Consider the following 27830-nt stretch of genomic DNA (forward strand, 5'->3'; position numbering starts at 1 on the left):
AAGACTTTGTACCTTGAGCGTAGAGAAATTCTTCCTTTGATAGTCCTGTACGTCTCACTTCCATCTAATGCAGGCTTCCCCCAACCTGGTCACTCCCTGCTGGCTGTTTTGGACCACAGCTTCCATCATCTCTGACCCTTGTCCATGCCTCATGGAAGTAGTGGTCCGAAACAGCTGCAGGGCACCAGGGTAGGGAAGACTGGTTTAGTGTTTTGAGAGCAGGCCTCAAACTCATGGGCCTCTTGCCCCACCACCTCCAGTGCAGTTGCAAGGAGATGAGAAGCTTCTGTTTTTGAGCAACTACAGTTCACCAGGTGGTCCAAACATGAAAAAAATGTTAATCTCAACAACTCTTATTGAAAGCAAGCTGACTGGTTCTGCATTGCATATGAACCAAGTTTAACGTTTCTGCTGAACTTTCAATGAGACTTTGTTTGAACAATGTATATTCCTTCTAGATATGTAATGGCTTTATGCTCCTGACTCTTTATTTTCTTAATTGCTGGGTTAGTTGATGCTTCTTAATTTCTGCCTTTCGTAACATCTTTTCTGCAGTTAGGCGTCTTGTGACATTTTGCCTGGACAATACCATCTGGAATACAGATTAGATGCTGTTGTGGCCCAGGCAACTAAATTTTATTATCTGGCCCTCTGTGATCAAATGCCTTTGAGGTAGAAAGTTCTGCAGTTTGGGCTAGGAAAGGTAGCAGAGGAGGATCATACTTTCATGTATCAAAATCTTGGTGGTGTTCTGGTTTTTTAAAAAAGCAAACTTTTATTGCTTCTTCACTTCAGCAGTACTTGAACAATGTAATAGAAATTTAACAATGGAAAGAGTCAATTGAATAGGAAAGTAAAACCAGCAGTTGGTGTTCACTGGGGTTTCCTTCATTAGAATGTGTATTCTCTTTGCAGGATGTATCAGGATAAATTGGCATCTCTTAAGAGGCAGCTGCAGCAACTGCAAGAAGGTATGGTTTAAAAAGCATGACATGACATTTATTCACGAGAACAGCAGGCTTTACATTTAATACCCAGATCAAATAAAAACATAACATCAGAAGAGCCCGTGGATCAGGCCAATAGCCCATTTAGTCCAGCATCCTGTTTTCATAGTGGCTTACCATATGCCTGTGGGGAAACCAGCAACAAAAGCACTCTCCCCTTCTACAGTTTCCGGCAACTGGTATTTAGAGGCACTGCTGTCTCCGACTATGGAGGATAAAATGTTTTGGAGTTCTCTTAAATCAGACTTTCTGGTGCATTAGGAATATAGAAAGATGCCTTATGCCAGATCTCTGTATATGCCCACCCAGCCCAGATTTGTCTGCTACCTGCTGCCTGATCATTTCATTGGAGATGACAAGGATTGAACCCGAGATCTTCTACATGCAAAGCATGTGCTCTGTCTCTGCCATTTTCATGCAGTGCAATTGGGGAATCTTCCCTGATTTGGCATAGTGCTGAATCTTTCCTGACCAGCGTTGGGATGGTTCTCATTTTGCAGGCATCACAACTTCTCTTGTTTTTCAAGTAAAAATAAATCCACTCTTAATATATTGCTGGTTGGATTATCTGAAAAACAGAAGCTGGAATGTATTGAGTTTTGCCTTAATAGTGTATTATTATTATTATTTTATTGAATTTTGCTTTAATGTGTTATTAATCTTATTTATTAAATTTGTATATTGTCTTTCATGTGAAGATTCCAGGGCAGTTCACAACAACAACAAAATATAAAATGAGAATAAAAAATACATAATAAAACATAAAGAAGACCAAGCCAATAACCCCTTCTCTCACAAACATATTTAAAAAGCCTTCAAATGTTAATCAGCCGAACACCTGGTTGAAGAGAAACATTTTCACCTGGCACCTAAAGATATGTAATGAAGGTGTCAGGCAAGCGTCCCTGGGGAGAACATTCCACAAATGGGCATTACACATACCCTGACCTTTTAAATATATCACTTTACCTTAATTTGGAACAGTCAGTTGACTTTTATTTCTACTAAGCACAAGGCTGAATGGGCAAGTGGTTTTTCCTAAACTGGATGTGTCCACTTCTTATGTGTACTTCTTAGGATCAGTACTGTATAATTTTACTGAAATGGGGAATGGGGAGATGCACCATTGATGTAAATTTTGTGCCTGTTCATCTCCTTTAAGGACTAGAAAGTAGCCCAAACTCCTTTATTTCGTCCAAACAATATGATGTTGCTTCTTCTTCGGCAGTGGCTTATTACTTGTGGAAAGAATTTTTTTTTAAGTTTGATCTGTAATTTTTAAACATCAGGTTGAAGTAGGACTGCTCAGAATAGGTGGTGGTAAAATTGGTGAAGGGAATGGTCTTTTTTAATTAAAAAAAAACCTTGGAGGTATACAAATAAAAATCTCTTCTGCTTTGAGATATAAACTGTGTGATTCAAGCTGTGTACATACACTTCTGTGAAATAACAGCAATGACCTCTGTCACAAATCCTGGGCCCTAGGTCAGATCAGGCACTGATAGCTTGATAGTGAGAAAAACAGTGTAGAGTCCTTTTCAACAATATTATGGCGCTGTGCCATTTTGTTGCAGCGGGAGGGGTTGGCCTTTGATGTTCTGTCCAGCTCTATCATTCTATATTTGAATCTATTGATTTCAGTGTGTTAATTTTGTATGGTTTTAATAGGTACTTTGCAAGAATATCAGAAAAGGATGAAAAAGCTGGATCAGCAATACAAGGAAAGGATACGCAATGCGGGTGAGCGAACTGCATTTCTGGTGACTTTCTTGAGGATTTCTGATCTAGGCCTAGACAAATACATGATAATCATGCTTGAAACCCTGCTCAGGGCTTTTGGGTGATCTTACTTGTGTGTGTCGCAATCTCATTCTAAAAACTTTCCACAGGGTTAGCCTGTTTGTCTATTGCAGCAAAAACAACCGCTTGAAGCACCTTGGAGATTAATACATTTATTGTGGCGTAGGCTTTCAGTGGACTACAGGGCACTTCTCCCGACCGTTCATTTCCCTGTGCAAGTGCTGTTCAACCAATTCTGGAAGGTGTCAAGACCCCCTAAATGAGGTGTTCACACTTAAATGAACCTACAGATGTATCTGATGAAATGGGCTATAGTCTACAGAACTTTGTGCCATAATTCAATTGTTGATCTTTACAGTGCCCCTTCTTGGGTTGATTCTGATCCTAGGCACACATTTTTATAAATAATTTCTATTGATTTTTCCCCCAATCAGACTGGCTTTTATAGACTTATTCTGGGGCAGGCTTATGTTCCAGCTAAGAAGAAGGTACAGCAATCAGTGTTGCTTTTCTGTAGTTGTATTAGGTGTTTCAGTGCAATCCCTTGTGTCTACCTGGAAGTAAATCTCCTTCAGTTCAATGAGACAACTATAGGGTTGCAAACTTAACTGTTGGCTATCTAAGATAGGAATTGTTTGGTATACGTTGCACCAAATGTCTAGTTACTTTGTCAGTGCAGCTACTGATGAAGATTAATCTGGTGCAAGCAGAAATACTTGCAAGGGCTGGTTTTGCAGCCTGTCTTAATGGCCTGTAGCTTGCCGTCATCAAAATTTTCACTCTAGGCTAACCACTCTGAGATCTTGCTAGAGTTAAATGTGCTTAGTTCAGCAAAAAAAATGTAACTTGTTTTCTCTTTTTCTTTCAGAGCTTTTTCTCCAGCTGGAAGTAAGTGTGTGTATATGTGTGTGTGTGTGTGTGTGTGTGTTTCTTTTTCTGTTGGTCTCGGGTTTCATTAATGTATTCTGTTCCCTTTTTCAGTCATTTTGAGTAGAACCTCCTTTCCTTTGCTGTAGAATGTTCAAACTATTCTGCAAATTGTGATCGACCTCTTTCTTGCCCTGAGGAGAAGCTCAGTGCTGAGGGTGCATGAATCCCAAGTCATTTGAGAATAGTTATTTCCATCCTTTATTAGGTTGTGCCATTGGTTTTGCAGTACACATGTAAATTGTGTTTTAAAATAGGCAGACACCATATACTTGTGAAAGGGAGGAAATTCCACTCCAGTGAGGCTGCCTGATACTTAAGAGGGCCACAGGTTCCTGTAGGAGGCAGGGGGCCATGTATCCAACTTTACAGATGCTGGGATAGATGGACCTTTGGCCCTATCAATCAGGGCTCTTCTTAAGTCCTCATACTTGCTTTCCGTATGGTGACAAGTCACATGAGCAGTTTCATCGCACAGTTTGGGAAAGCCTGCGCCATTTGTCAGGCGTAACTTCCGACTCCGCAGCTTCTCAGTCTGGTGACCCCGAGCACAGTGGTTCCCCTATCAGCAACTATGTGTACCTGATGTGGTTCTGCCCTGTAGATGAGTCCCTGTTTTCTTTTGGGCTTGGCTCAGACAGAGCAGGTGGAACGGAACTACATCAAGGAGAAGAAAGCGGCCGTGAAAGAATTTGAAGATAAAAAAATTGAACTCAAGGAAAACTTGATTGCCGAGTTGGAAGAGAAGAAGAAAATGATCGAGAGCGAGAAGCTAACTATGGAGCTAACAGGAGGTAAATACAAAATAATATAATAAAGCCAGCATCTCTCTTTGGGGAAGAGGGCATATAACTGTACAATTATATTGTCGTAATCTGCCTAGGGAGCTTATGGTGAAGGGCAGGTAAGAAATCTTATAAATGAATCAGTTAATTAATATCTCAGCAATGGAGCAAATGCTTTGTAACCAGAAGTGTCCAGGTTCAGTCCCTGGTATCTTCAGATAAAAAAGGATCAGATAGCTGTTGGCGTTGTAAACCTACTTCTGCCTGAGACCTAGAGGAAAATGCATTATTGGATGAATTAGATTGAGAGAAGGGGAAATGCCTCTCTGAAGACATGCAAGCACTGTCTGCAAAAAAGTACCTTTAGGACAGGGACTGTGGCTCAGTGGTAGAGCATGTTCTTTGCGTGTAGAAGTCCCCAGGTTCAATCCCTGGCATCTTCAGGTAGGGCTGGGGAAAAACTCCCTGTCTCAAACCCTGGACGGCTGCGGCTGGTCACAGTAGATATTACTGAGCTAGATGGGCCAATGGCCTGACTTTGTATAAGGTAGCTTCTGGTGTTCTTACAAAAGCTGCTGTCAGTGAAGAAGAGAGGGCATTTTAATGAGCTAGCAGACTCTGATTAGAAAGCAGTGACCTGTGTCCCTAAGCCTGCTTACTCAAAAGCAAATGCTGCTCATTTCAGTGGAATTTTACTAACCGCATAGGATTGCAGCTTTCACCGCTGAATCCCGATTGCACATTTGCACCATGCATACGGTTTGTAGGTACTATTTATTGATTAAAATTAAGGATACACTTTTATATTTCTCAAATTAGGGGCAGAGTCACAGGCTGAGTCTTTGCATGAAAGAAAGAGACCCCCCCAAAAAAGAAAAGATTAATGTGGAAAAGCACAGTTCTTTTTTCTCTTTCTCTGTTTTTTATTAATCAATCTGTGGACCTTACGAAAAAAACTGTCCTTCCTTCTTCAGACTCCATGGAAGTGAAGCCCATCATGACAAGGAAATTGCGGAGGCGGCCAAACGACCCCGTTCCCATCCCTGACAAAAGGCGGAAGCCAGCCCCTGATATCCTTTGACCAGCTACCTGATCCGCCACAGCCCATGATCCAGCTTTTGTCATAGGTGCACGAGCTTTCCTTGAAAAGAGAGCTTATTGGTTGGCAAATCTTCCCCTGCTATGTGCGGCTGCACAGCATATTGGCTGACAGTGGGGCCCAATGCGCCTGGTCATTGCACCATAGCTCTTCTTGCAGGAGATCCCAAGTTCAGCCTCTGACATGTCTAGTTAATGAGCATTAAGTAGCAGGTGATGGGGGAAAGATGCTCTGCCTGAAATTATAGAGAGCTGCTGCAAGTCAGAGCAGGACATTAGCTTGGCCCACTGTAAGACAGCTTCCTATGTTCTCCAGATGGGTGGGCAGAAGGTAGATTGGTATCAATGGCTGCTATGCTCTGCCTCTGCAGTCGGAGGCAGCAAACTTCTGAATGCCAGTTGCTGGAAGCCATAGGAGGGGAGAGTGCTCTTGTGATCAGGTTCTCCCGATGGGCTTTCCATGAAAGCATCTAGGTGGCAACTCCGTCCTCCTTTACTGGTGGAGGTTATCCAGGGGCACCGTTGCTCCTCCCTTTTGCTTCAGAGCAGGGGCTTTGCTTGGTTCTGTTCACTGGGACAAGTCCCCTCCACACCCCCTTGGCTCAGTCCTGCCTGCTTCAATGCAATGGGGCTTTCCTGGGGTTCTCCCCCTGTGAACTGTTCAGTATAGTGCTAGCAGCCAGAGTCGGCCTTTGCCTGCTTAATAGTTCACCTGCCATAGCAAGTGAACCTTCTGTGGCACGTCTGTGATATGCCCCGCAAAGGAGAGACCCAGAAGTAGCCACAAAGAGGGGTGTTGCTCCTGGTCTAAATTCTGCCCAGGAGATGCAAGCCACATTTTTGTACATGGTTCCAAAGTTACTTCCCCCTTAATTTGGATTACCTCAGCTAAATTACCTGCTAACAGACGAACAGATAATGGAGGATCTGAGGATTCTCAATAAGGTAAGTGCTTAGCATACATTGGGTGTGATTTACTTTTATTCATTTATTCAGACAAACCCCTCCTTTTTCTCCATAGCACTCAAGATGGCTTACATGCTTCTCCCCCTCTTCATTTAATCCCAAGAAAAACCCTGGGAGGGAGGTTAGGCTGAGAAAGAGTGATTGGCCTATTGTCACCCAATGAGCTTCATGGCTGAGTGGGGATTTGAACCCTGTTCCCCCAGGTCCTAGCCTGACACTTAACCACTACACCACACTGGCTCTCAGGGCCGCATTCCTTTCTGGGCAACCTTTGGGGGTGGGAGGTGGTGGCATATGCCAGTGGTGGGTGTGGTCAGAGGCAAAAGTGGGTGGAGCAATGAATGTAAATTTTGGATCAGTATAGTAGACTAGCTTCTACGCAAGCTCACATGCCCCTCTCCACCCCCCATCCTGACAAGCAAAAAGCATGATCTCAGTTGAAGGGCGTGTACTAGGCAAAACACTTGAGGGCTCAAAGAAAGGACAGTGAGGGTAGTGGCCTGAGCCTGAGTCCCAAGAGTTGCTAAAGAGAATGTCCAAGGTGAATGGACATTATCTCTTGGTTGTCAGAAGAGCAGGCCAGTATCCCCTGTCGTCTCTTGACATCAGTGCTGCCGAACATTGCTCACAGCTCTTGGTTTTTCTCTGTTTCCAAGAAAAAATGGGTACCAGAGAGCCACCTAGGACCTAAAATGTAGAAGGAGCCAGAGACTCTAAAGGCAGTTGTGGAAGCCAGTAGACAGGAGGCTTTCTGGCTACAGTCAGCCTGCCCCAAACCCTGTCCTTAGGGGTAGAGAATCGCTGTACGGTGGTGCCCCGCAAGACGAATGCCTCGCAAGACGAAAAACTCGCTAGACGAAAGGGTTTTGCGGTTTTTGAGCTGCTTCGCAAGACGAATTTCCCTATGGGCTTGCTTCGCAAGACGAAAACATCTTGCAAGTTTGTTTCCTTTTTCTTAACACCGTTAATACAGTTGTGACTTGACTTCGAGGAACAACTCATAGAACGCGGTGTGGTAGCCTTTTTTGAGGTTTTTGGTGATTTTTGAAGCTTTTCCAAAACTTCCGACACCGTGCTTCGCAAGACGAAAAATTCGCTAGACGAAAAAACTCACGGAATGAATTAATTTCGTCTTGCGAGGCACCACTGTAGCTTAGAGTGAATACGACTGGCTGGTGGATTAGTGAGACGTATTATCGTAGGTAGAACATTCTTAAAAAAATTAAATGCACTACTGAATTAATATTAGAATATTAATAATATACAGTGGTACCTCTGCTTACGTATCCCTCTGATTACGAAAACTTCAGGATGCGTAAGCGGCAAACCCGGAAGCATTTTTCCGGCATTTTGCCGCATGCGCAGAAGCGCTCTACTGCTGAAGTGGTCTCTCCAATTGTGAAAACCTCAGGATCCAGCTGGACCTCCGGAACGGATCCCATACGCAACCAGAGGTACCACTGCACTGATATTAATTCTGTACTACATTCATTTTTTAAAATGTTCTATGTTAGTGAAAACTGTGCTGATATTTTGTGAGAGGGCGGCATAAAAATCCTTTTAATAAATAAACGTATCCAAAGATTTGCAGCCCAAAATGAAATAACACTAGTCATGATGCCAGTCGGAATAGATTATTAGTAATTTAATACTTGAATTGCTTCCCATGAGGCATTCTGAAGTGATTTACAACCTAATACAAAAATCTGCGAAGGTTACAAACATAAGAGTTGCACATCTAAAAACATTATTTTTAAAAAGCAAGTGTGTGTATGTACTACAGGCAACCCCCCGTTTACACACATTCAATGCGCACACGTATCCCCACGAACCCGGAAGTGGCAAAAACGGCCCTAAAAGAGTGCAAAAATGGCGCGAAAACAGTGTCTAGCAGTCCCAATAGCCTTTGCAAGTGCAATCCCAGGAGCCCTTGCACTGATCTTTGAGTCCTATGGAGATTTGGAGTTTGGGCAAGGAGGTTTGGAGGCATGTTTGTCGTGTTTGATTTTTTAATGGTGTTCCCAATATACGCGATTTCTTTTAAATGTGCGGTGCCTCAGAACATAACCCCCGCATAAATGGGGAGTTGCCTGTGGGTGGGTGGGTGGGTGTATATATATATATATATATAGCATCACTTAAACCTAATTCAGATTAATTACTATTAATGATTTTTAAATTTCCTTGAAAATGACTATCTTAAGACCGTGTACAATAAGAATAATTAAAAGCTGTTAAACACACAAAGACAACAAATAGATTTAAAGCAGAACCAAAACCATGCAAAGCAGACATTCATGGTAAAGCGTCATTTATCCAGCTGGGGAAACCTGTTGGAACAAAAACATCTTCAGCTGTTCTCTGCTCCACAGAGTGGAGGCAGCCACACTAAAAGCCTGCTGTGGGTTACTGCGGAGCGGGCATCTGAGGTCTTTGGAACTTGCCAGCTGGGAATAAAGATCCCCATTCAGAAGACATGTTGGCCTCCATGAAATGTTCTGTTAGGTCAGTTATTTCTCTTCTGGTTTATGTTCTTGTAGGGAGTCACTAAAACAACTTTCTTGTTCTTCCTTTTTATAGCTTAAATCACCTAAACGGCCAGGTAAGTGGCATCCCCACCCCAATAAGGTTTCCTAGTGTGTTCAAAAAATGGCTTAGGAGATAGGAAGGTGTGTAACTCAGTGATGGAGCCCCTGCCTTTCGGGCAGAAGGTACCAAGCTCAACATTCAGCATTTCTGGCTAAAAGGACGCCAAGCAGTAAGGGATGGTGGAAGTACTTCTGCTGGGGACCCAGAAGAACTTTTGCTTGTCAGAGAAGGTAAAACTGGGCTGGAGGATCAAACAACCTGACCTGATCTAAAGTAGCCTTCTGCATTGTTATCATAGACTGCTTTATGCTAGAACAGCCTTTCTCAACCTGTGGGTCCCCAGGTGTTGTTGAACTACAAATCCCATCACCCCTAGCTAGCACAGCCAGAGCTCAGGGATGTTGAGAGTTGATGTCCAACAACATCTGGGGACCCGCAGGTTGATAACCGCTGTGCTAGAGTATATAGGGTTATAATTTTAATGGGTCCAGATTTGAGTATAGTTAATGACCTTTGAAAAGCCAAGATGCAGAATAGCAGAATGCTTGGGTGAATGTTGCTATCAAAAAGCTTTCTTTTGCTGTTTTGACTAGAACTCTCACATCTCCCAGTGCTAACAGGTCCCCCAAAATTCCCAGCTATGCAGAGGGGGGAAACAGAAACTCAAAACTGGGAAATAGCCAGAGTTCAGTGTAGCCATTCCTAGCTGTGGAACCCACATTGACTTCAGCCAACATAGCCTGATGGTCAGAGATAATGGGCCATCCAGCAAATACCTGGAGGGCCCTGGGCTCCCTGCCCCCACTCTAAACCTTGCGCCATGCTGGATCCCTAGAATCCGTGGAGGCAACCCACTTGCTTTGCATTTGTAGGGTTCTGAGAACCCTGGGGAGCAGCTCTTAATCTAAGTAGATAATACAGGACATGGGCAGTCAGATGTTGTTGGAGTCGCAGCTCACATCAGCCCCAATCAGTGTTCAGGGTTGATGGAACTAAAGTCCACCAACATCTGGAGGAGCACCAATACAGGGCTCAGCCAACCTGGTGCTTTCCAGATGTTTGGGAATGTTAACTCCCATGAGCTGCAGCTAGCACAGCTGTTCTGGATGGGGCTCATGAGAGTTGTAGCCCGAAAACATCTGGAGGGTGTCCGGTTGACACTCTCTGCAAGGTAGACCTGCACAAATCAAACCGGATCTCTGCCTGTGTGTTCTGCTCACAAAGCTTAATACTTTTACTTCCCACTGTCGGCTTAAGGTCCCAGCAGTCTCTCAGTGTTGCCTGAATCATAAGCTGCTGCGTAGGGGTTAGATTGTGTATAGAGTTCACTCTTCTATTCCAGCGTCTCCTTCATCACCAGAAAACCTGCCGGCCACGCCTGCCGAATCCCCAGCACAGCGGTTTGAGGCAAGGATAGAAGATGGCAAATTGTACTACGATAAAAGATGGTAAGACTCGGTGCGGGGTGTTCTGATTGTCACGGCCTTCTGAGCTGTAGCGGCATTAGAGATGGCCAGGATCAAAGGATAGAAAGGGCCAAAGAAGGAGCAATTTCATGGAGGAACATCCAGGAGCCTTACCCCTTCTATGTACAGTGTTGGAAGAGTTGTATCACAGTTGTCAGAGCATCTGTTGTGGCTTCAAAAGGTCCCAGGTCCAGTCTCCAGCATCTCCAAATAGGATGGGAGAGTCTCCTGTCCAAAACCCTGGAGAACCACTGACTTGACTTGGTGTAAGCCAAGCATAGGCAAACTCGGCCCTCCAGATGTTTTAGGACTACAACTCCCATCATCCTTGACCACTGGTCCTCTTAGCTAGGGATGATGGGAGTTGTAGTCCCAAAACATCTGGAGGGCCGAGTTTGCCTATGCCTGGTGTAAGTCAACTGCCTAGGTTTCTTTCAGGGCGAAGTGGAAAATGGCCTCTCAGAAATTCTCCATCCTATTTTCGCGTGGTGAAATGTGGACGGGAGAGGAGTGGAATTCTTCAACAGTTTTGAGGTGCCCCCCCCCAAGAGAGTTCTCAACTGATAAAATTTTGACTCTGCTAACATGGAATTAAGCTCAGTTGTTGGTTCATACTCATGCAGTGTTGACTGGCGCCCCATGAGAATGGTAGGCTGGACAGCAGGGAGACCAACAGTAGGTGGCGCCAGAGTCAATAATAGGGCAGAGCTGACTAATTCTAGTCTTCTTCCCATCGTCCTCCCTGCTCAGTTCTACAAGGGTTCGCTTCCACAATATTAAAACTAAATATAATTAAGGCAGGATGAACAACTGTGCTACTTCATTCACAGTCCGAAGAGGTCGGGGTGGGGCATATAATTGAATATGATTTTTTTTTGGTGGGGGTGGGAATTCTCCCAGCACTTCAAGAAGACTTGTAAAGAATTATCAGGAAATGGTTTTTCCGGATAATTGTTGGCCTAGCCCTAAGATATGTAAAGGCTTTAAACTTCTAACAGGGGGTGCTGCACTCCTCTTTTTATGTTCTGCATTGCTCATCTTACTCCCCCTTTCCCTCTCACCTGCTTCCAACAAGCAAGATTTTTTTCTTTTTCTGTTTTTTTCTTGCCATAGTGCTTAATAACCAGAAGGTATAGGGTAGATCTGATTCCTTGCATTACCCAGTCAGTGACTGGAGGGCATTGCAGTCTTATGTGCCTTTAGTCATGCTCATCCCTTTCCAGCAAGGGTAGGGAACCTTTCTGCAGCCCAAGGGCCACATTCACATCTGGACAGCCTCCCGAGGGCCACATGCAGAAGTTGGGGCCGGAGGCAAAAATTGGGCTGAGTGATTAATGTGAATTTTATCTCTACAGTAGGCTAGTTTCTATACTTGCACACCCCTCTCTATCCTCCATTCAGACAGGAGTAATCATATTCTCCTCCTCCAGAGGCACCAATGCTTCTCTGAATACCAGTTGCTGGAAACCGCAAGAGAGGAGAGTGTTCTTGTGCTTGAGTCCTATTTGTGCATTTCTCACAGACATGGTCGGCCAGTGTGAGAATAGGATGCTGGTCCAGGTAGACCAGTAGCCAGGCTATTCCTGTGTTCTTATAGGCAGCTCAATAGTAGAGCACATGGTAGCCATATCCTCGTAGCATAGCAATCAGCAGCTTCTAACCCTGATGGTTATGTTCTTCCACTTTTGGAGGCAGTAATGTGTCTGAATACCAGTTGCTGGAAATTGCCGGAGGGAAGAATCGCTCTGACACTCAGATCCTGTTTGTGGGCTTCCCATAGGGGCATGTTGTCCTGCAGCATCTGGAATCATCACATTGGAGGGCATCTAAATTGATCACCGATCCACTAACACAGGGGTGGCCAACTCCCGAGAGATTGCGATCTACTTTCAGAATTAAAATCTGGCAGTGATCTACCCCCGTTTTTTAGGGGTTCAGGTCAAAGTTACAACAGAAGTTCTGGAACACTACGTTCCCCCCCAAAAAACCTTCATTGAAACTTAACATATATAGATAATAACCAAAATTCCCAATGATTCCCTCACATAAAATATAATATCTAAATTACAACAGCTGTATAATTATACACTTAATTATAAAACCCACCACCCACCCTCTACTTCCCTCCACAGCAATTCAACTTCTTTATATTTCTTTCTACCTTTCCCCCCCTTGCATTCTATAATAAATTATTTTTGTTAAATTCTGATTTTTCCTTCTTTCTTTATTGGTTTTGTTACTGCTTACTTTTTTTATTCTAAGCCTATTAGCATGTCATTTTTAGAACAATATTTTGACATATAATCTTCAAAAAAGTTCCACTCCATTCTTAACTTTTTAACACCAACAAAAGGAGAATGGATTTGTAAATTAAGTGAGTATATAGAATTGGAACACTACATCTTTTATTCTCATTCTCAGAAGCATTTTTGCCACAAGGTGGCAGAATGAGATCAGAAATTATTTTCCATGAGAGGAGGCTTGGGAGGAAATGGTTTGCGTGTTTTTAGCAGTAATGTGCCTTTTAGAGACCACCCCTTTATGTAGGAATCCAGACTGGTCTGCAGAATATAGCAGGGCTCCCAAATATAGCAGCAGCTCCTAAATATTTCATTGAGCTCATCCAACAATAGACATAGGGTGGCCTTGGGAACATACTACTGACCACCCCTAAGCCTGGACATGTAACCCTTCTCCCGACTCATTGTTGGCCTGGTGAGTCCCTTGCAAACCTCCATAGATCTGCTGTGCCAATCCTGTTTTTTCCTAATTGGATCTCTTCTCTGAAAAGCGTTGTCGAAGTAAATGCACCTCCAAGAATGGAGGAAGAATATCTGGTTTCTGATAATGTCCGGCTCCTGTAAATTGCAGTGTTTTTCACACCAAGCCTTATGATCCCTTAGTCATGGCCTAAGAATGGCATTCTCTCTGGCCTCAAATGACCCCCATCACTATTTCCACCCAAAACTCTAGGGAGCTTTGGGCCAGCATCCCTCTGAGCCACACAGAAAGCCATTTTTTAAAAAAACTGCAGGGTGGTTCTGAAGTGCTTTGTGGGTGCCAAGGAAGTCTGGTGTTGGAAGGCGAGGGGAAGTATCAAAAAACCTCAGATTTAGGTGCATCTGAAGCAGTTCTTTAGATTTTAGCTAGCCAGCTTGCTCAAAATAAGTCCTATTGAAAAAGGATAGCGCTGGGTTTGTTTATTGGGAATTTTTCATTAGAGAGGAAAAAATACTCCTATACAAGACTCAAAATATGCAGCAGGAACAAGTAAAACGTAAGAAAAGAAACTACAAAGGAATAATACAGAAAAATAAATAAAATTGAATCTTAATAGTGAAGCTATGCATAATGAAATCACAGAGCTAGAGAAATAATATATTCTGAGAAGGCCATCTATTGCCAAATCCAGAAAGATGTCAGTAGCAAGGGGGAAAGAGATGTAGATGGAGGACACATTTTGAGATGGTTGTGGCCACAGGTGCTTAGGTAATAAATAATACCAGAAGGTTTTCTCTTTTTCAGGAGGTTGAATCCCCTCTCCACCAGTTGTTAAATATATAACAAGCAAGTGCCAAACAGAAAGAAACATAACTTTTCCTCTATTTATTTGACTCACAGCTGTTAATTTTTCTGACAGTGCAAGTTGGGGAGGGTTTCTGCTGTCAGATTTAAGATCTTTTAAAAAAGAAGTGACGACATAACTGAAGGTGCCCAAAACAGTAATTTTTTTGGGGAGAGAGGAGGGCAGTGTCTAGCTGAACAGATCCACTAGTGCAAGGATTTCCATGAGTACAATGGAACTTCGGCCCCCCTCCTCCTCTCCCCGTGCCCTCCCAAAAATTATTTGTTTATTGCATTTATAGCTCCCTTCTTCTCCAAGGAGCTCAGGGTGGTATTCATAGCTCTCCTCATTTTATCCTCACAACACCGCTGTGAAGGCAGGGCTAAGTGTGAGAAAGCGACTGGCTGAGTGGGGATTTGAACCCTGGTCTCCCAGGTCCCAGTCCCACACGCTAACCACTACGCCACACTGGCTCGCTTTGCTCTGGAAGTTTGAGGGAACCCTAAACAGGATTTAGGGAAGCCCAGGCAGGTGCGCAAGGAGGAGGGGAGTACCTTTGCAAAGCCGAAAGCCCTTTTTCTCACAGTGCTGTTTAGCTGGATCCCACTCTGCCTAATCCTTTGCAGTGAAATTTAATTAAAACCTTCAGCATTAGCGTACTTGCCATATGGGCGGTTGTCTGAACTCATCAGCTAATTAGCGTTGATGGGGGGTTTCAGTCATCCCAGTTGCATTCCGTACTTTCTCCCATTCGAGACTCGGCTTCTTAAACCGAATAGGCTCTTTGCCTGCTCTGTGCTGGAAGCCATCCTTGATCTCGCTCGAGGAAAGTTTTGTGTGAGATTGCCTGCAGAAAGAAGACCCAACCCACACGCCTTATTTAAGCTGGGCTGTGAATGGGTCCGTACAAGGGAAGGGCCGTAGCTCAGGGGTAGAGCATCCGCTTGGCATACAGAAGGTCCCTGGTTCAGTCCCCGGCATCTCCAGTTAGGGCTGGGAGGGGCTGCCTGTCCAAAATCCTGGAAGATAGCTGCTGCCAGGCAGTGTTGACAACACTGATCTAGATGGAGCAGTGGTCTGCCTGAGTGGAAGGCAGCTTTCTACCTACCAGGGGAAAACACGGCATTGTCCTCCAAGAAGCTCAGTGGTGGTGTGGGGAGCGCATGTGGGGCATGTTCATGTGCTCACCAGCCTCCCTGCAAGGCAGGCTTATGGCTAAGGAAAATGCCTGACCACCGTGGCTGAACAGGGCATCGAAATGTTGAGTCAAATACTCTCTGCCCCATCGCACTGGCTTTCCATGCCCCCAGGATGGTATATATATGTGTGTCTCGATTTCACCTTGCTGTTAACGGCTTGATTTCCTTCCGAGTGTCACTGTTGGCCCTTTTCCTTCCCCTTTCCTAGCATTCCTATTCCTCAAGATCAACACTGCACTCCCCCACCCTTTGCTGTAAGATTTCTTTTTTGGTTATTGATTGTAATGATGCCTCACCAGGGTAGTTAATATTTTAAAAATAACTTCTTGGTGTGGGAGGACAACATTTTGAGTGCATATTAAAATCTGTCAAGTGTCAAAATGGAATGAAACGTCAGCCTGAGAATTGAATGCTCCCTTTTTTCTATATTCCTTCTGTCCTTCTTTCTTCCTATCCTTCCTTCCTCCTGATGGCAAAAGAATGACTTCCCTGTGACCTTTTTATTCGCATTTGGCAGATTTCTTCCTTGCAAAACTCTGAAAGCAGAGCACATAGCTTTTGCCCTCCACAGATTTGCCTAACCTTCTTTTAAAGCCTCCAACCTAGATGGCTTTAGAAGAGGATTGGGCAAATTCATGGAGGAGAAAGCTCTCTGTGGCTACTTGCCATGGTGGCTATGTTCTGCCTCCATGGTTGGAGGCAGAAATGTTTCTGAATATCAGCTGCTGGAAAACACAAGAGGGGGAGAGGGCTCTTGGGCTCGGATCCTGCATGAGGGTTTCTTACAGGCTTCTGATGGTCGGCCACTGTGAGAACAGGATGGAGAACTGGATGGGCCATTGGCCTGATCCAGCAAACTCTTTGTAATTAAAAAGGTGGCTTGGTGGCTGAAATGCAGACTGTGTGCAGGAACTCGGATCCGCTTTTTCACCATCCTGTGTGTCCCCAGTTTATAGCAAGCACGCTCTGTTTGCTCTGTGATAACGTGGCTGCTGGAAATCGTGCGCTATTGTGACATGATTGGAGAAGAAATAGAATGTAAAAGACGTCCATCAAATGATGAGCGCATAGATGGTGTGCAGATTTGAGTGATTTGTTTTCTCTCCGCCCACACCTTTTCATAACACCAGAATCGGGGGGCTAAATGAGAAAAGTCTTCATTTTGCACAATTAGCAATTGCATTAGTGGCTTTAAAAAAGCAGATTGCAGGTGCAAGGGAGATCTTACATTACTTTTAAAATACGATTCACATTGTTAATCCTGTGACTGGCACCTCACCGCATTTTGCCCTCGGACACGACATTAAATAGAACTCTGATGGATTCAACACAGATGGTGTAAACTATGCAGAGAGGGTCTTTGCATTGGTTTCTGCCCCCTTCCTGCTTTGTAGAATGCTGCCCTCAGGAAGCTCACTTGGCACCTGTGTTAATTGCATTTCAGCACCCAGCAAAGGAGATCCTTTTCCCTGAGAGAAGCTCAGGGAAGCTTTTAAGAGATCTTTAAAACTACTTAATGTATTTTTATTATTTTGCTCCCTATATAAATTGATGGTGGAGTGCGGGGGTGGCAGGTTCAAATTAACTGTTTGACTGATTTCTTTGTTGATTATTAGTCACCTGTTGGTTTGTTATTTCATGTTTTATTGTTCGTGGCCTAGAGGCTGCAGTGTTTGGATCACTGAGAAATTTAATAAAGATTGTTTTTCCCACAGCATGCAATAAACACATGGATTTGGTTTCTGGACAATCCACCATTTCCCTTTTTGAATATGAGGCTCTGTTGAACTCCAGTTTGGGTCCTATATTGAACTCCTGTAGTTTTTCTTGCATATAATTTTTTTTTAAAAGAGATATAGCACATACAGACTATCTGATAACCCCAAATTTCCCATTTCTCTTTCCGCTTCTTGTCTGCACTTATAAGCCCCTTTGCTAATGGCTACATTTCATCAGTATCCCCTGCAGTGAAGAGCACACTGGCTGTCATTAAACCTTAAAAAGCAGAAGCCATAATAAATTTGAAGCAGGAGAAAGCGGCCGGTGTAGTCTGTGGAATGCTGTTGTGTTTATACATTTGAAGAATTCTTGAATGCTAAACCACAGTTTAGAGAGGGGAATGAGTCAGCTGCATTGCTCATAGTTTGCAGACAAAGGGCATTACTGCATTTGCACCACAGTACACTATCACAGCGGGTGGCGCTGTGGGCTAAAGCCTCAGCGCCTAGGGCTTGCCGATCGAAAGGTCGGCGGTTCGAATCCCCGCGGCGGGGTGCGCTCCCGCTGCTCGGTCCCAGCGCCTGCCAACCTAGCAGTTCGAAAGCACCCCCGGGGGCAAGTAGATAAATAGGTACCGCTTACCAGCGGGAAGGTAAACGGCGTTCCGTGTGCGGCTCTGGCTCGCCAGAGCAGCGTTGTCACGCTGGCCACGTGACCCGGAAGTGTCTCCGGACAGCGCTGGCCCCCGGCCAATAGATGTGAGATGGGCGCACAAACCCCAGAGTCTGTCAAGACTGGCCCGTTCGGGCAGGGGTACCTTTACCTTTACCTTTACACTATCAAAAGCTTTTTGTGTTATGGCCAGGTCTTCACCCTGTTGCATCCATTCTGCCCTTCTCCCAAGTTGCTAGTTGTGCCTCTGAATGAGATAGTCTTGCACCCAGAACACTTTTATAAATTATTAGTATTTATTTATTAACCGCCTTTCACCCCCAGGTTCCCAGGGTGGGTCACAACAATTTGAAATACAACATTAAAATCAAATGACAATCACAAAAGTGGGAGAGGCCCCTAAAAATACGAAATCTCAAGTGTCAAGGCATAAATAATAGCTGTTAAGGTCAAAGCAAAATGAGTGGGTGTGTGATGACGGGGGTAGCCAATCTGGTGGCCCATAATCCCTGACCATTGACCTTGCTGGCTGGGCATGATGGGAGTTTAGAGTCCAGCAACATTTGCAAGGCACAACATCAACTGCCCCTGGATTAAAATGTTCCTTTTTTGGGAGGCAAATGGCTCATTCTCATTTGCGGGGAGTGGGGGACAGAGGATGATTTTTGTAAGCTGGGATCTTGGGCGGTCTCAGAGTGTCAAGTAGACTCACAGCTCTTAACCTTTACTTGCAGGTATCACAAAAGCCAGGCTATTTATCTGGAGTCGAAAGAGAACACCAAAATCAGCTGTGTGATCAGTTCCGTGGGAGCCAATGAGGTAAGCTCGGGTCTTCAGTGAGTTTTGCAGGCAGATGCCCAGTGTGAAGCCTAAGGGGTTGGCATTCAATGGGGCTGTGGACCATGACAAAATATTATTAATTTTCTTGCCTCTGGCTGTGTACACCTCCCCCCCCCCGAATTATGGAAACTGTAGTTTGTTACAGGTGTTCGGAATTGCAGCTCCATGGGGTAAACTATAGTTCTCAGAATTCTTTGCCGGGCGGCAATACTGTGCTTTAAATTATGGTATGCACACAAGCAAAGTGTGCTTGTTTATGTAGCCACCTGACTCTTTTCCAGTGGCAGGATGAATGCAGCTTTTGGAGCAAAATACCGTATTTTTCGCTCTATAGGATGCACTTTTCCCCCTCCAAAAATTAAGGGGAAATGTGTGTGCGTCCTATGGAGCGAATGCAGGCTCCTTGGCTTCAGCGATAGCAACGCGAAGCCTCCGAAGCTCAGAGGGAGTGCTCCCTCCACGCTCCAGAGGCTTTATGTTGCTTTCGCTGACCCCTCTCGCTCTCCAGGCTTCAGGGATAGCCTCCTGAAGCTTTTAGAGTTTCAGCAGGAACTCGCGTTGCTCTCCAAAGGCTTTGGGTCAGCGAAAAGAACCCGAAGCCTTTGGAGCGCAATGCGAGTTCCCGCTGCGCTCCAAAGGCTTCAGGCGGCTATTCCTGAAGCCTTTGGAGCACAGTGGGAACTTGCGCTGCGCTCCAAAGGCTTCAGGTTCCTTTTACTGAAGCCGGGAGAGCAAGACTCTCCTGGCTTCAGCAGAGAGGGAGAGCTGCGCAGCGCCCCTTCAGCGAAGCGGGAGGAGAAATGGAAGGGGCTCCGTTTCTCCTGCCGCTTCGCTGAAGGGGCACTGAGCAGAGAGGGGGAGTTTTTTTTCTTGTTCTCCCCCTCTAAAACAAGGTGCGTCCTATGGTTGGGTGTGTCCTATAGAGCGAAAAATATGGTACTGAATCTTCTGTCTAGTCAATTGCATGGCAGCAATTGGTGGCAGAGCTTCGGGAATTAGAAGTGAGATGCATTTATTAAGCCGAAACTCTTCATCTGACCATATATTTTTTAAAAACACAATTACTCTTCCGTAACTAAGTGAAGCTCTTTATCTAGTTCTCCATCCCAGTTTATGTGCCAAGAGCTGACAGCTGATGGATTGAATTTATATCCCACACTTCTTCCTGAAAGAGCCCAGGGTGGCAGACACATCAATAAAACAATTTTAAAACATTCTGAAAACACTTTAAAAAAACGAGTGATTTCAGGGTTTCTGGTAGCAATATCCTTCAGCCATCAAATGTTTGGGTGCAAATAGCAACATTTTCACCATTTCTGCGGAAAGTCAATGGCACAGGCAGATACACTTTACCAGGGAGGGGATTTTACAAACATGGAGCCACCATCAAAAAGGCCCTGGCAGAGGCCAGTGGCGACCAGGCATCACCTACAAGGCCTCTTAGAGACTGTTCCAAACCTTCCTGAACCCCATAAATGTAGCTCATTCTTGGCTTGCGCACATCATCTGATTCTTCCTTTGGAAAAATAATTGCCGCATCTTCAGTTAAAGCGAGTCAGGGAGACCTTGGTGAATGCATTGGGGGTTTGGTCTAGACTAGGGTTTCCCAAACTTGGGTCTCCAGCTATTGTTGGACTACAGTTCCCATCATCCCTGACCACTGGTCCTGCTAGCTAGGGATGATGGGAGTTGTAGTCCAAAAACAGCTGGAGGGCCAAGTTTGGGAAACCGTGGTCTAGACGAGGGGATTTTTTTTCAGGCCGCCTCCTCCCTAGGTTTCCTAAACTCATCTCCAGTACCTCCTACCCTATAAAAAGCAGTCAGAATAGTGGTTGGCATAACCCACTACGGAAGATAATAACACAATAAAAATCAAACCAGTAACAATTAATTGCACGATTAGTCAAAATCCAATTAAAACTATTGAGTTTAATTATTCAGCAAAGTTGATGAACTTGATCCCAGCTTTTCAAAAGTCTAGCAGTTGTTTATACCTCCACCACCCCTCTGCTGAATTATTTTATTACTTACTAGATTTCTACTCTGTACCTTCCTTCAAAGAAGAGTAGGGCAGCATAAGATTTGAGTTGTAGTTGCTCAGACTGTTTCTGCTTTCCTCTCTACCCAGTTGGTTGCTTGTGTTTTTGTTCTGGATTTTATTCTCCTTGGCTTGGTTTGCCGCTGACTCCAACACAGCCAGGTAGAAATACCAACAGGAAATTGTTGGGAAGCACCCATTTTATGGCTGTGGTGCTCTCTAGATGGACAGTGCCGAGCTAGATGTTCTGATTGACATTTGACAGCCTCCCGTGTTCCTATTTCATCCAGCCCTTTAATAAGAACCATGAGGACTAGACTCTTACTCTCTTTTTTAAAGGAAAGGCCTTGGCTCAGTGGTAGAGCCTCTGATTTGTATGCAGAAGAGCCCATTTTCAATCTCTCTCCCCCCCAAAAAAAGATATTTATTAAAGTTTTTAAAATATAACAATGAAAAAAAATACAACATAAAAACAGTTAAAAAACAAATAATTTTCCATAATATATCTTCCTTACGCTTATTTCCCCAGACCTCCTCATACTTCCCTTCTTTGTATTCCACTTCAGTTTGTTAGTTCAGCAAATCCTTACCTTTAAGCTCTTACCCATTTATAAACCTTTTTTTGTGTGTCTCCTAAAGCATTACAGCTGGAAACCCCTTAGTTTCTATCCAACATCCTTCTAACATTCATTAATTTTACAATATTTCTGTAAATAGTCTTTAAATTTCTTCCAGTCTTCTTTCACCATCTCTTCTCCCTGGTCTCGGATTCTGCCAGTCATTTCTGCCAATTCCATGTAGTCGATCACCTTCATCTGCCATTCTTCCAGAGTGGGTAAATCTTGTGTTGAGCCCATTTTCAATCTCCAGCATCCCCAGGTACGGCTAGCAAAAGAAGGATCCCTTCCTGAAACCTTGGAGAGAGCCACTGCCAGCCAGTGCAGATGGTCCGGAGCTAAATGAACCAGTGGTCCAACTCTGTATAAAACTCCCCCCTGCGTTCTTAACCAAAGACCAGTGGCCACACTTCCTGGCTCATCCCATATTTCACAAAAGGGGCTGAGGAAGCAAAATAGCCTTCATCTGTTTATAATGGTACCTCGGGTTAAGTACTTAATTCTTTCCGGAGGTCCATTCTTAACCCGAAATGGTTCTTAACCTGAAGCACCACTTTAGCTAATGGGGCCTCCTGCTGCCGCCGCGCTGCCGGAGCACAATTTCTGTTCTCCTCCTGAAGCAGATTTCTTAACCTGAAGCACTATTTCTGGGTTAGCGGAATCTGTAACCTGAAGTGTATGTAACCTGAAGCGTATGTAACCCGAGGTACCACTGTATCTCAGTTGGTAGAGCATGAGACTCTTAACCTCAGGGTTGTGCGTTCGAGCCCCACATTGGGCGAGAGATTCCTGCATTGCAGGCGGTTGGGTTAGAATAGTCCTAACAGTCCATTCCAACTCTGAGTCTATGTGCTTATTGGCAAGGTTGCTATTCACACAGGTAAAGGGAAAAGACACAGCAATTCTGTCAAATCTCCTCTTACATTTTTATCTGCCTTTCTCCATACATGTGGGGTAGCTCACGTAGAGCGTGAGATTCTTTTTTTAAAAAAAGTTTTTATTGTTAAAATAATTCAGCATTAATACACACATGTTGCGAATATACAAGCATACAAACATACATTTCATACAATCCTTAAAAATGTTCAAACATACCTACACTCAATCCCACAAATAATTCATTTTCCCATCACCATCCACCACCCCTCACCCCATCTTTGTGTTAGACTTCCAGTCTACTCAATTGCAATTTCTTTCCACTTCTATTACTTTCTTTCACACACCTTTAACCTAATTTCATGCTTCTTTTTCTATTACACATTGTTATCCATCTTATTTAGTATTTCAGTATTTAAAATGGAGCTTGTTTATTCTAATAGGAGTTCTGATTTTTCAATATGGTTTTGCAAGTATCCTTTAAACACCTTCCAATCCTTGTCTATCTTCTCTTTTGAGATCCCTCCAATTTCTCCCATTGTTTTGGATATATTGTAGTACTCCAATAATTTGGCAAGCCACTCTATCACGTAAAGCGTGAGATTCTTGATCTTGGTGCTGTTGGTTCAAACCTCGTATTGGGCACAAAGATTTCTGCATTGCGTGGGGTTGAGCTAGATGACCCTCGCGGCCCCTTCCAACTCCACGAAGCTGCATAAAACCCTGCCTCGAGCAAAACATGGGAACTGAAACAAGTGGGCAATTAAAAGGAAAACATTTTGTACGGCTCGCTCAGGCTCGTGAGTTATGGCTGCTATTCAAAGTGTCTCTTTCAATTAATAGTGAAACTAGTCACAAAGATGTCATTATGTTCAGTGGGTGATTATTCAAATGAGCGTGCAACGTCGTACCAAGAGATGCATTAGAACATAACCTTAAATCAAATTTAGCAATTTCGCTCTTATTAACATTAACAATAAGCATCTTAATGCGGTTAGGTGCCCGCATAATTGAAATTAAGTCCCAACTCGCCCTGTCGCCGGAGACGTGCCCAAACTTGGGGAGAAGGATTCTTCTGGCGCCGGCCACTTTAAGTAGGCGTGACGTATTTCTTAAGTCGGCTTAGGGGAAAGGTGCATTTTGTCTTTCGTATTTCAGCAGGAAATGAAATAATTGCTGTAAGACCGTATGAGAGAGGATGTAGTGCACCTGCCTTGGGTACAGGATGGCCCCAGGTCCCATCCCCGACACCTCCAACAAGAAAAAGGGAAGCATAGGAAGCTGCCTTGCACCTAGCTAAAAAATTAGTCTGTGCAGCTTAGTGTTGCACACACTGACTGGCAGCAGCTCCCCAGGGTTTCAGACAAGGGTCTCTGCCAGCCCTAATTGTATTACAAAGACAGGCCTCTATTATTATTATTATTATTACTATTATTATTATTATTATTATTATTATTATTATTGCTGCTGCTGCTGCTGCTGCTACACCCGTCCTTCACCTTAAGGTCTCAGGATGTGTTCCAACTAATACACAACCTTAAAAAAAGTTTAAAACAACATACAATCACAGAAATAAGATAGGTCCTAAAAATACATACCTCAAGTATCATCAGTGAAGACTCTTATTCTGACAGGTCTCTGGGAAATTACTGGGTTTTTTTTAAGGAGAGGGCTTTTAATAGTGCTTTGCTTTTTTATCTGTATTTTAAAAGATTTGTTTTTTATACTTTATTTCTGTTAGTGTTTAATTAGTTTTTAACAATTACCATTTGTATGTTCTTAGCTTCTTGTATTTTACCAATGTTTTAATTTGTGTAAGCCACCTTGAATCCCTGGGAAAGGGGTTCCCTCCTTGCTAGAAGTGAGGTTACAGGGAGACAGGCAGAGGGCCTTCTCGGTAGTGGCGCCCGCCCTGTGGAATACCCTCCCATCAGATGTCAAGGAAATTAGCAACTACCTGTCTTTTAGAAGACATCTGAAGGCAGCCCTGTTGAGGGAAGTTTTTAATGTTTGATGTTTGATTGTGGTTTTAATATTCTGCTGGGAGCCGCCCAGAGTGGCTGGGGCATCCCAGTCAAATGGGCAGTATTTAAATAATAAAGTTATTAATAATAATATCATATCATATCATATCATCATATCATATCATATCATATCATATCATAGAAATGCTTTGCCAGGGTAAAGAGGTGCAACATGGTTTATTTTTCACCTAACTATTTACTGACGTTTCATTGTTGTTTTTAACTGATGCTTTGCTGATTTTTATCCCAACCGCTTGTGGTTTTTACCAGCTTGATATATTTTCATGGAAGCGCGGACTGTATAATCCAACCCAGACGAAAATACAAAAAGTTGACTTTCCTTTTCTCTCCCCCCCCAAAAAAAAACCTTGCAGATCTGGGTGAGGAAAACCAGCGACAGCACAAAAATGCGGATCTACCTTGGACAGCTCCAGCGCGGAGCCTTCGTCATCCGGCGGCGGTCGGCTGCGTGACTCTCTAGCCCTGCGCTGTGTTAAAGACAATCAGCTCTTGCAGAGACTTGTGGTTGCTCTTCCTGGGTCTGAACCAGCAGAAGGTCCACTTCCCTCCTCAATCCTTTGGATGCTGCCTGTTTGGCTGCCCATGTTGCTCCTGCTGTCCTCTCTCTTTCGTGAGCCCACGCCGTGCACCAGAGCCCACCCCACAGCGTTAGTTTAGCTTTCTCATTTCCAAAGACTACTTAAAAGAAGAATGTATGCCTGTGGTCTCGAGTCCATTCCATTCTTGTATATCCTGCAGAAGAGCACACGCGGTGTATCGTTTTTAAAATTGTATATTTTTTTGATTGAGAGGCGCAAGCAGGGTAGCCTCGGGGAGACGCAATGAGCAGCCTGCACATCTGAGAGGTGCTGAATGGAGGACAGATCCGACCGCAGTGCCTCTTAAACAGCCGACCCCGTGAACGACGCTGATCGCAGTTAGGCATGCAGGGAAATAGGAGTTTTCCAAGGTCCTTGGGTGTCCTGAACTTCCAATTGCTTTTACTGAAAGTGTGGTTAAGGGGATCGCACTTGATTGCTCCGAAGCTTGAGGGGAGGGGCGGGCGGGGCGGTAGCCCTTTGTATATCCCAGCAATGAGCAAACCCAATGTTTTCTTTGTGTTTCCTGTGGAGAGTGAATCAAAGGAACAATTGGACTCTGGGTGGGAGGGAGGTTCTGTGAGCAGCGCTGTGGAAACTGCTGGTGACTGTCCTACAAGCTGCTCTCTTTGTTGTTGCAGCTGCAATGATTCTTGGGTGGCGGCTGATGGAGAGGGCATGAGCCCTGTATGGACACGTGTGTGTGTTTGTGTGTGAGTGAGAGAGAAAGAGAACACACATCAGCGAGGCCCTCAATGTAATCTCAAGGGATAGTAATTCTTGGAACCAGATGGAATGTGCAGTGCCAATCTTTAGAGAGTGCTGTACTGTTTTTATGACCAGGCGGTGGTGGTGAAGTTGCTTGCAAAACACTTTTTATCTCAATACCTGCTGTGTGGTGTCTGCTTTTCTCCCCAGCGCTGTTGGCTGTCCCAGTCCAGCCTATGTTGTGAATTCTGATTGAACCAGGCCTGATCAACCCCCTCTTTTAATCCTTGCCCGTTCTTCTGACGCAGCAATTGCATGGATCCTCAAAGCCCTCCTTTTGACACCTGCGGGGGGGTCTGGTTTTTTTCCAGTCCTTCCTTATTCAGCCTGAGCCTGCCATGTCTCATTTCCTGTGTGCTGCAGCCAGATGGCAGTCATGCCACAGCAATGAGGTCCGTGTTAGACTCTCCTAATCTGAACCCTGGAGCTGGGGGATTGTGGTTCAGGCAGCCGGCCTTTCTGACACTTCATTTGCCTGCCTGCTTGCCTGGCTCCCATCATTGCCAGCCAATACGTGTGCATCGGATTCTGCACCCAGCTGTACATCCATCTCTCTTGCTACAAACACTCTCTTTGAGACCTCCTTTTTATATCTGTCCTTATCAAAATGGTTGCCTTTTTCACCTTTGCTTCAGAACCCAGTTCCCCCCCCAAAATTGCGTGCGATTGAAATGAAGCAAGGATGTGAAAGTGGTTGGAAATACCTGCTACAGAGCATTGGAAGCTGCCTTCTGCTGTGTCAGACTCAGTATTGTCTGCACTGACTGGCAGCTGCTCCCCAGAGGCCTTTCCCAGCCGACGCCGAGGATTGAACCTGGGACCTTTTGCATGCCAAGTATGTGACCTGCCTCTGAGCTACAGCCCTTTCTTGACATACTGTGTGGAGAGCAGCCAGAAGCATGCAAGTCTAGACTTCTTTCCCCCCCTTTTTTTGCTGCCTTTTAAGTAACTAGTCCATGGTGTGCTGCTTTTAGGCAGTTGTCCTACATTGCCTGATAGCTTCTCACCGGGGTGCTGGGGGAGAACCATTTGTTGGGAGAAGGCAGGCAGGGTGGAAAAAATGAGAAGCAGCATCGATAGCAGAAAAGGAGGCTCTCTTTTGGTGCCTGTAAGCGTTCCGTCTTATTCTGGGGTTGGGGGTGCCTGTGACCCTTTAGATGTGGTTGAATTCCCATCATCCCCTGCCAGGATCACCAGCAGTCATGTTGCAGCCTAGTAACAACTGTAAGACCACACCAGACCATCCCTGATCTGTCAACAGGAGACCCCTCATCCTGTCAGGGCTGGTTCACAGGCTGCCTTGGGAACTTGACCCTAAGAAACAAAAGCAAATGTGCTTGCCGCAGATCTGGGCTGTGTTCTGTTGCTTTTTTTCAAAAGGGGTTCTGACCATTTTAGCATCTCCAAAGGCAAATTTCCAAAAGGGAGCCTTTAAAAAAAAGAAGTAAAAAAATGAGTTTTTTGTTCAGGACGGTTATGGATTCACATTAGCCTTTCCTCTTGCCAGAAGGATTCTTTGTGTTTCATGAGAGTGGATAGCGTTGTGTTTAGCAGAGCAGGACAGTGGGTGGGAGGGTTTCCTTCAGCCTGGGGCTTGAAATGAGGCGGAATTCATCCTTGATTGCTCACACCAACCCCATTTGGGATCTTATACGCCGGTGCCAACTTTTATTTATTTGGGGGTTTTTTTCAACGAGGATGAGTCAAATTCTTATGTGCAGTGAGGATGCAAATCAATAAAGCATTTTGCCGATTTGCAGTATAAGCATCTTCCAATCACTTGCTTTCTTCCAATATTGTTTGTGGAAATCATTGCCGAGTTGGCAGCCTTCTGACAAGCGTGGTATTCAGGGAGAGGAATTGGCAGCAAGGCTATGTGTTCAGTCCGTCAGAAATCTCTGCCAAGGCAACAAAGCAGGCCTTGAAAGCAATTGCTGTCCCCTGCTGTTCATCCCTTCCTGCAGAGGTATACTATAACCTGTTGTATTGCTCGGCCCCTTATGCATAAAGGGATTTGGGCTCTTCCATCTATGGGTCGAGGATAACATACAAGAGCGTCAGAGAAAGTCTCAGTTTCCTTCAACCTTCACCTGGTGTGACTCAGTATCAGGCTGGTCCCTAAGTTCTGAACACTGAGGTTTCTTATAGCTGGGGATGGGAGCCTGTGGTGGTGTGTAGTGGATAGCATGTCAAACTATGACCAGGGTTCAAATCCCCACTCTGTCACGAAGCTCACTGGGTGACCTTGGGCCAGTCGCTGCCTCCCAGCCTTACC

The 27830-nt window shown here is 44.6% G+C and overlaps 1 protein-coding gene across 3 annotated transcripts in view; it reads left to right on the top strand.

Moving 5' to 3' along the window:
• Positions 1–25670, top strand: part of SUDS3 (SDS3 homolog, SIN3A corepressor complex component) — a 29975-nt gene extending 4305 nt beyond the window's left edge. Inside the window, exons 3-12 of one of the 3 annotated variants that reach the window (XM_082203387.1) lie at positions 916–971; positions 2676–2747; positions 3676–3695; positions 4372–4528; positions 5494–5589; positions 6501–6562; positions 9164–9185; positions 10533–10620; positions 18528–18612; positions 24563–25670. In XM_082203387.1, the coding sequence (XP_082059513.1) occupies positions 916–971; positions 2676–2747; positions 3676–3695; positions 4372–4528; positions 5494–5589; positions 6501–6562; positions 9164–9185; positions 10533–10620; positions 18528–18612; positions 24563–24661 (757 nt within the window). In that variant the 3' untranslated portion in view covers positions 24662–25670. Of the gene's footprint in view, positions 1–915; positions 972–2675; positions 2768–3675; positions 3696–4371; positions 4529–5493; positions 5590–6500; positions 6563–9163; positions 9186–10514; positions 10621–18527; positions 18613–24562 lie in introns of all 3 variants that reach the window. The other 2 variants (XM_082203385.1, XM_082203386.1) reach the window with 2 other exon arrangements.
• The last annotated feature ends 2160 nt before the right edge of the window (positions 25671–27830 follow it).

The sequence above is a fragment of the Podarcis vaucheri genome (assembly GCF_965113315.1).
Source record: "Podarcis vaucheri genome assembly, chromosome: 16".
NCBI classification, from domain to species: Eukaryota; Metazoa; Chordata; class Lepidosauria; order Squamata; family Lacertidae; genus Podarcis; species Podarcis vaucheri.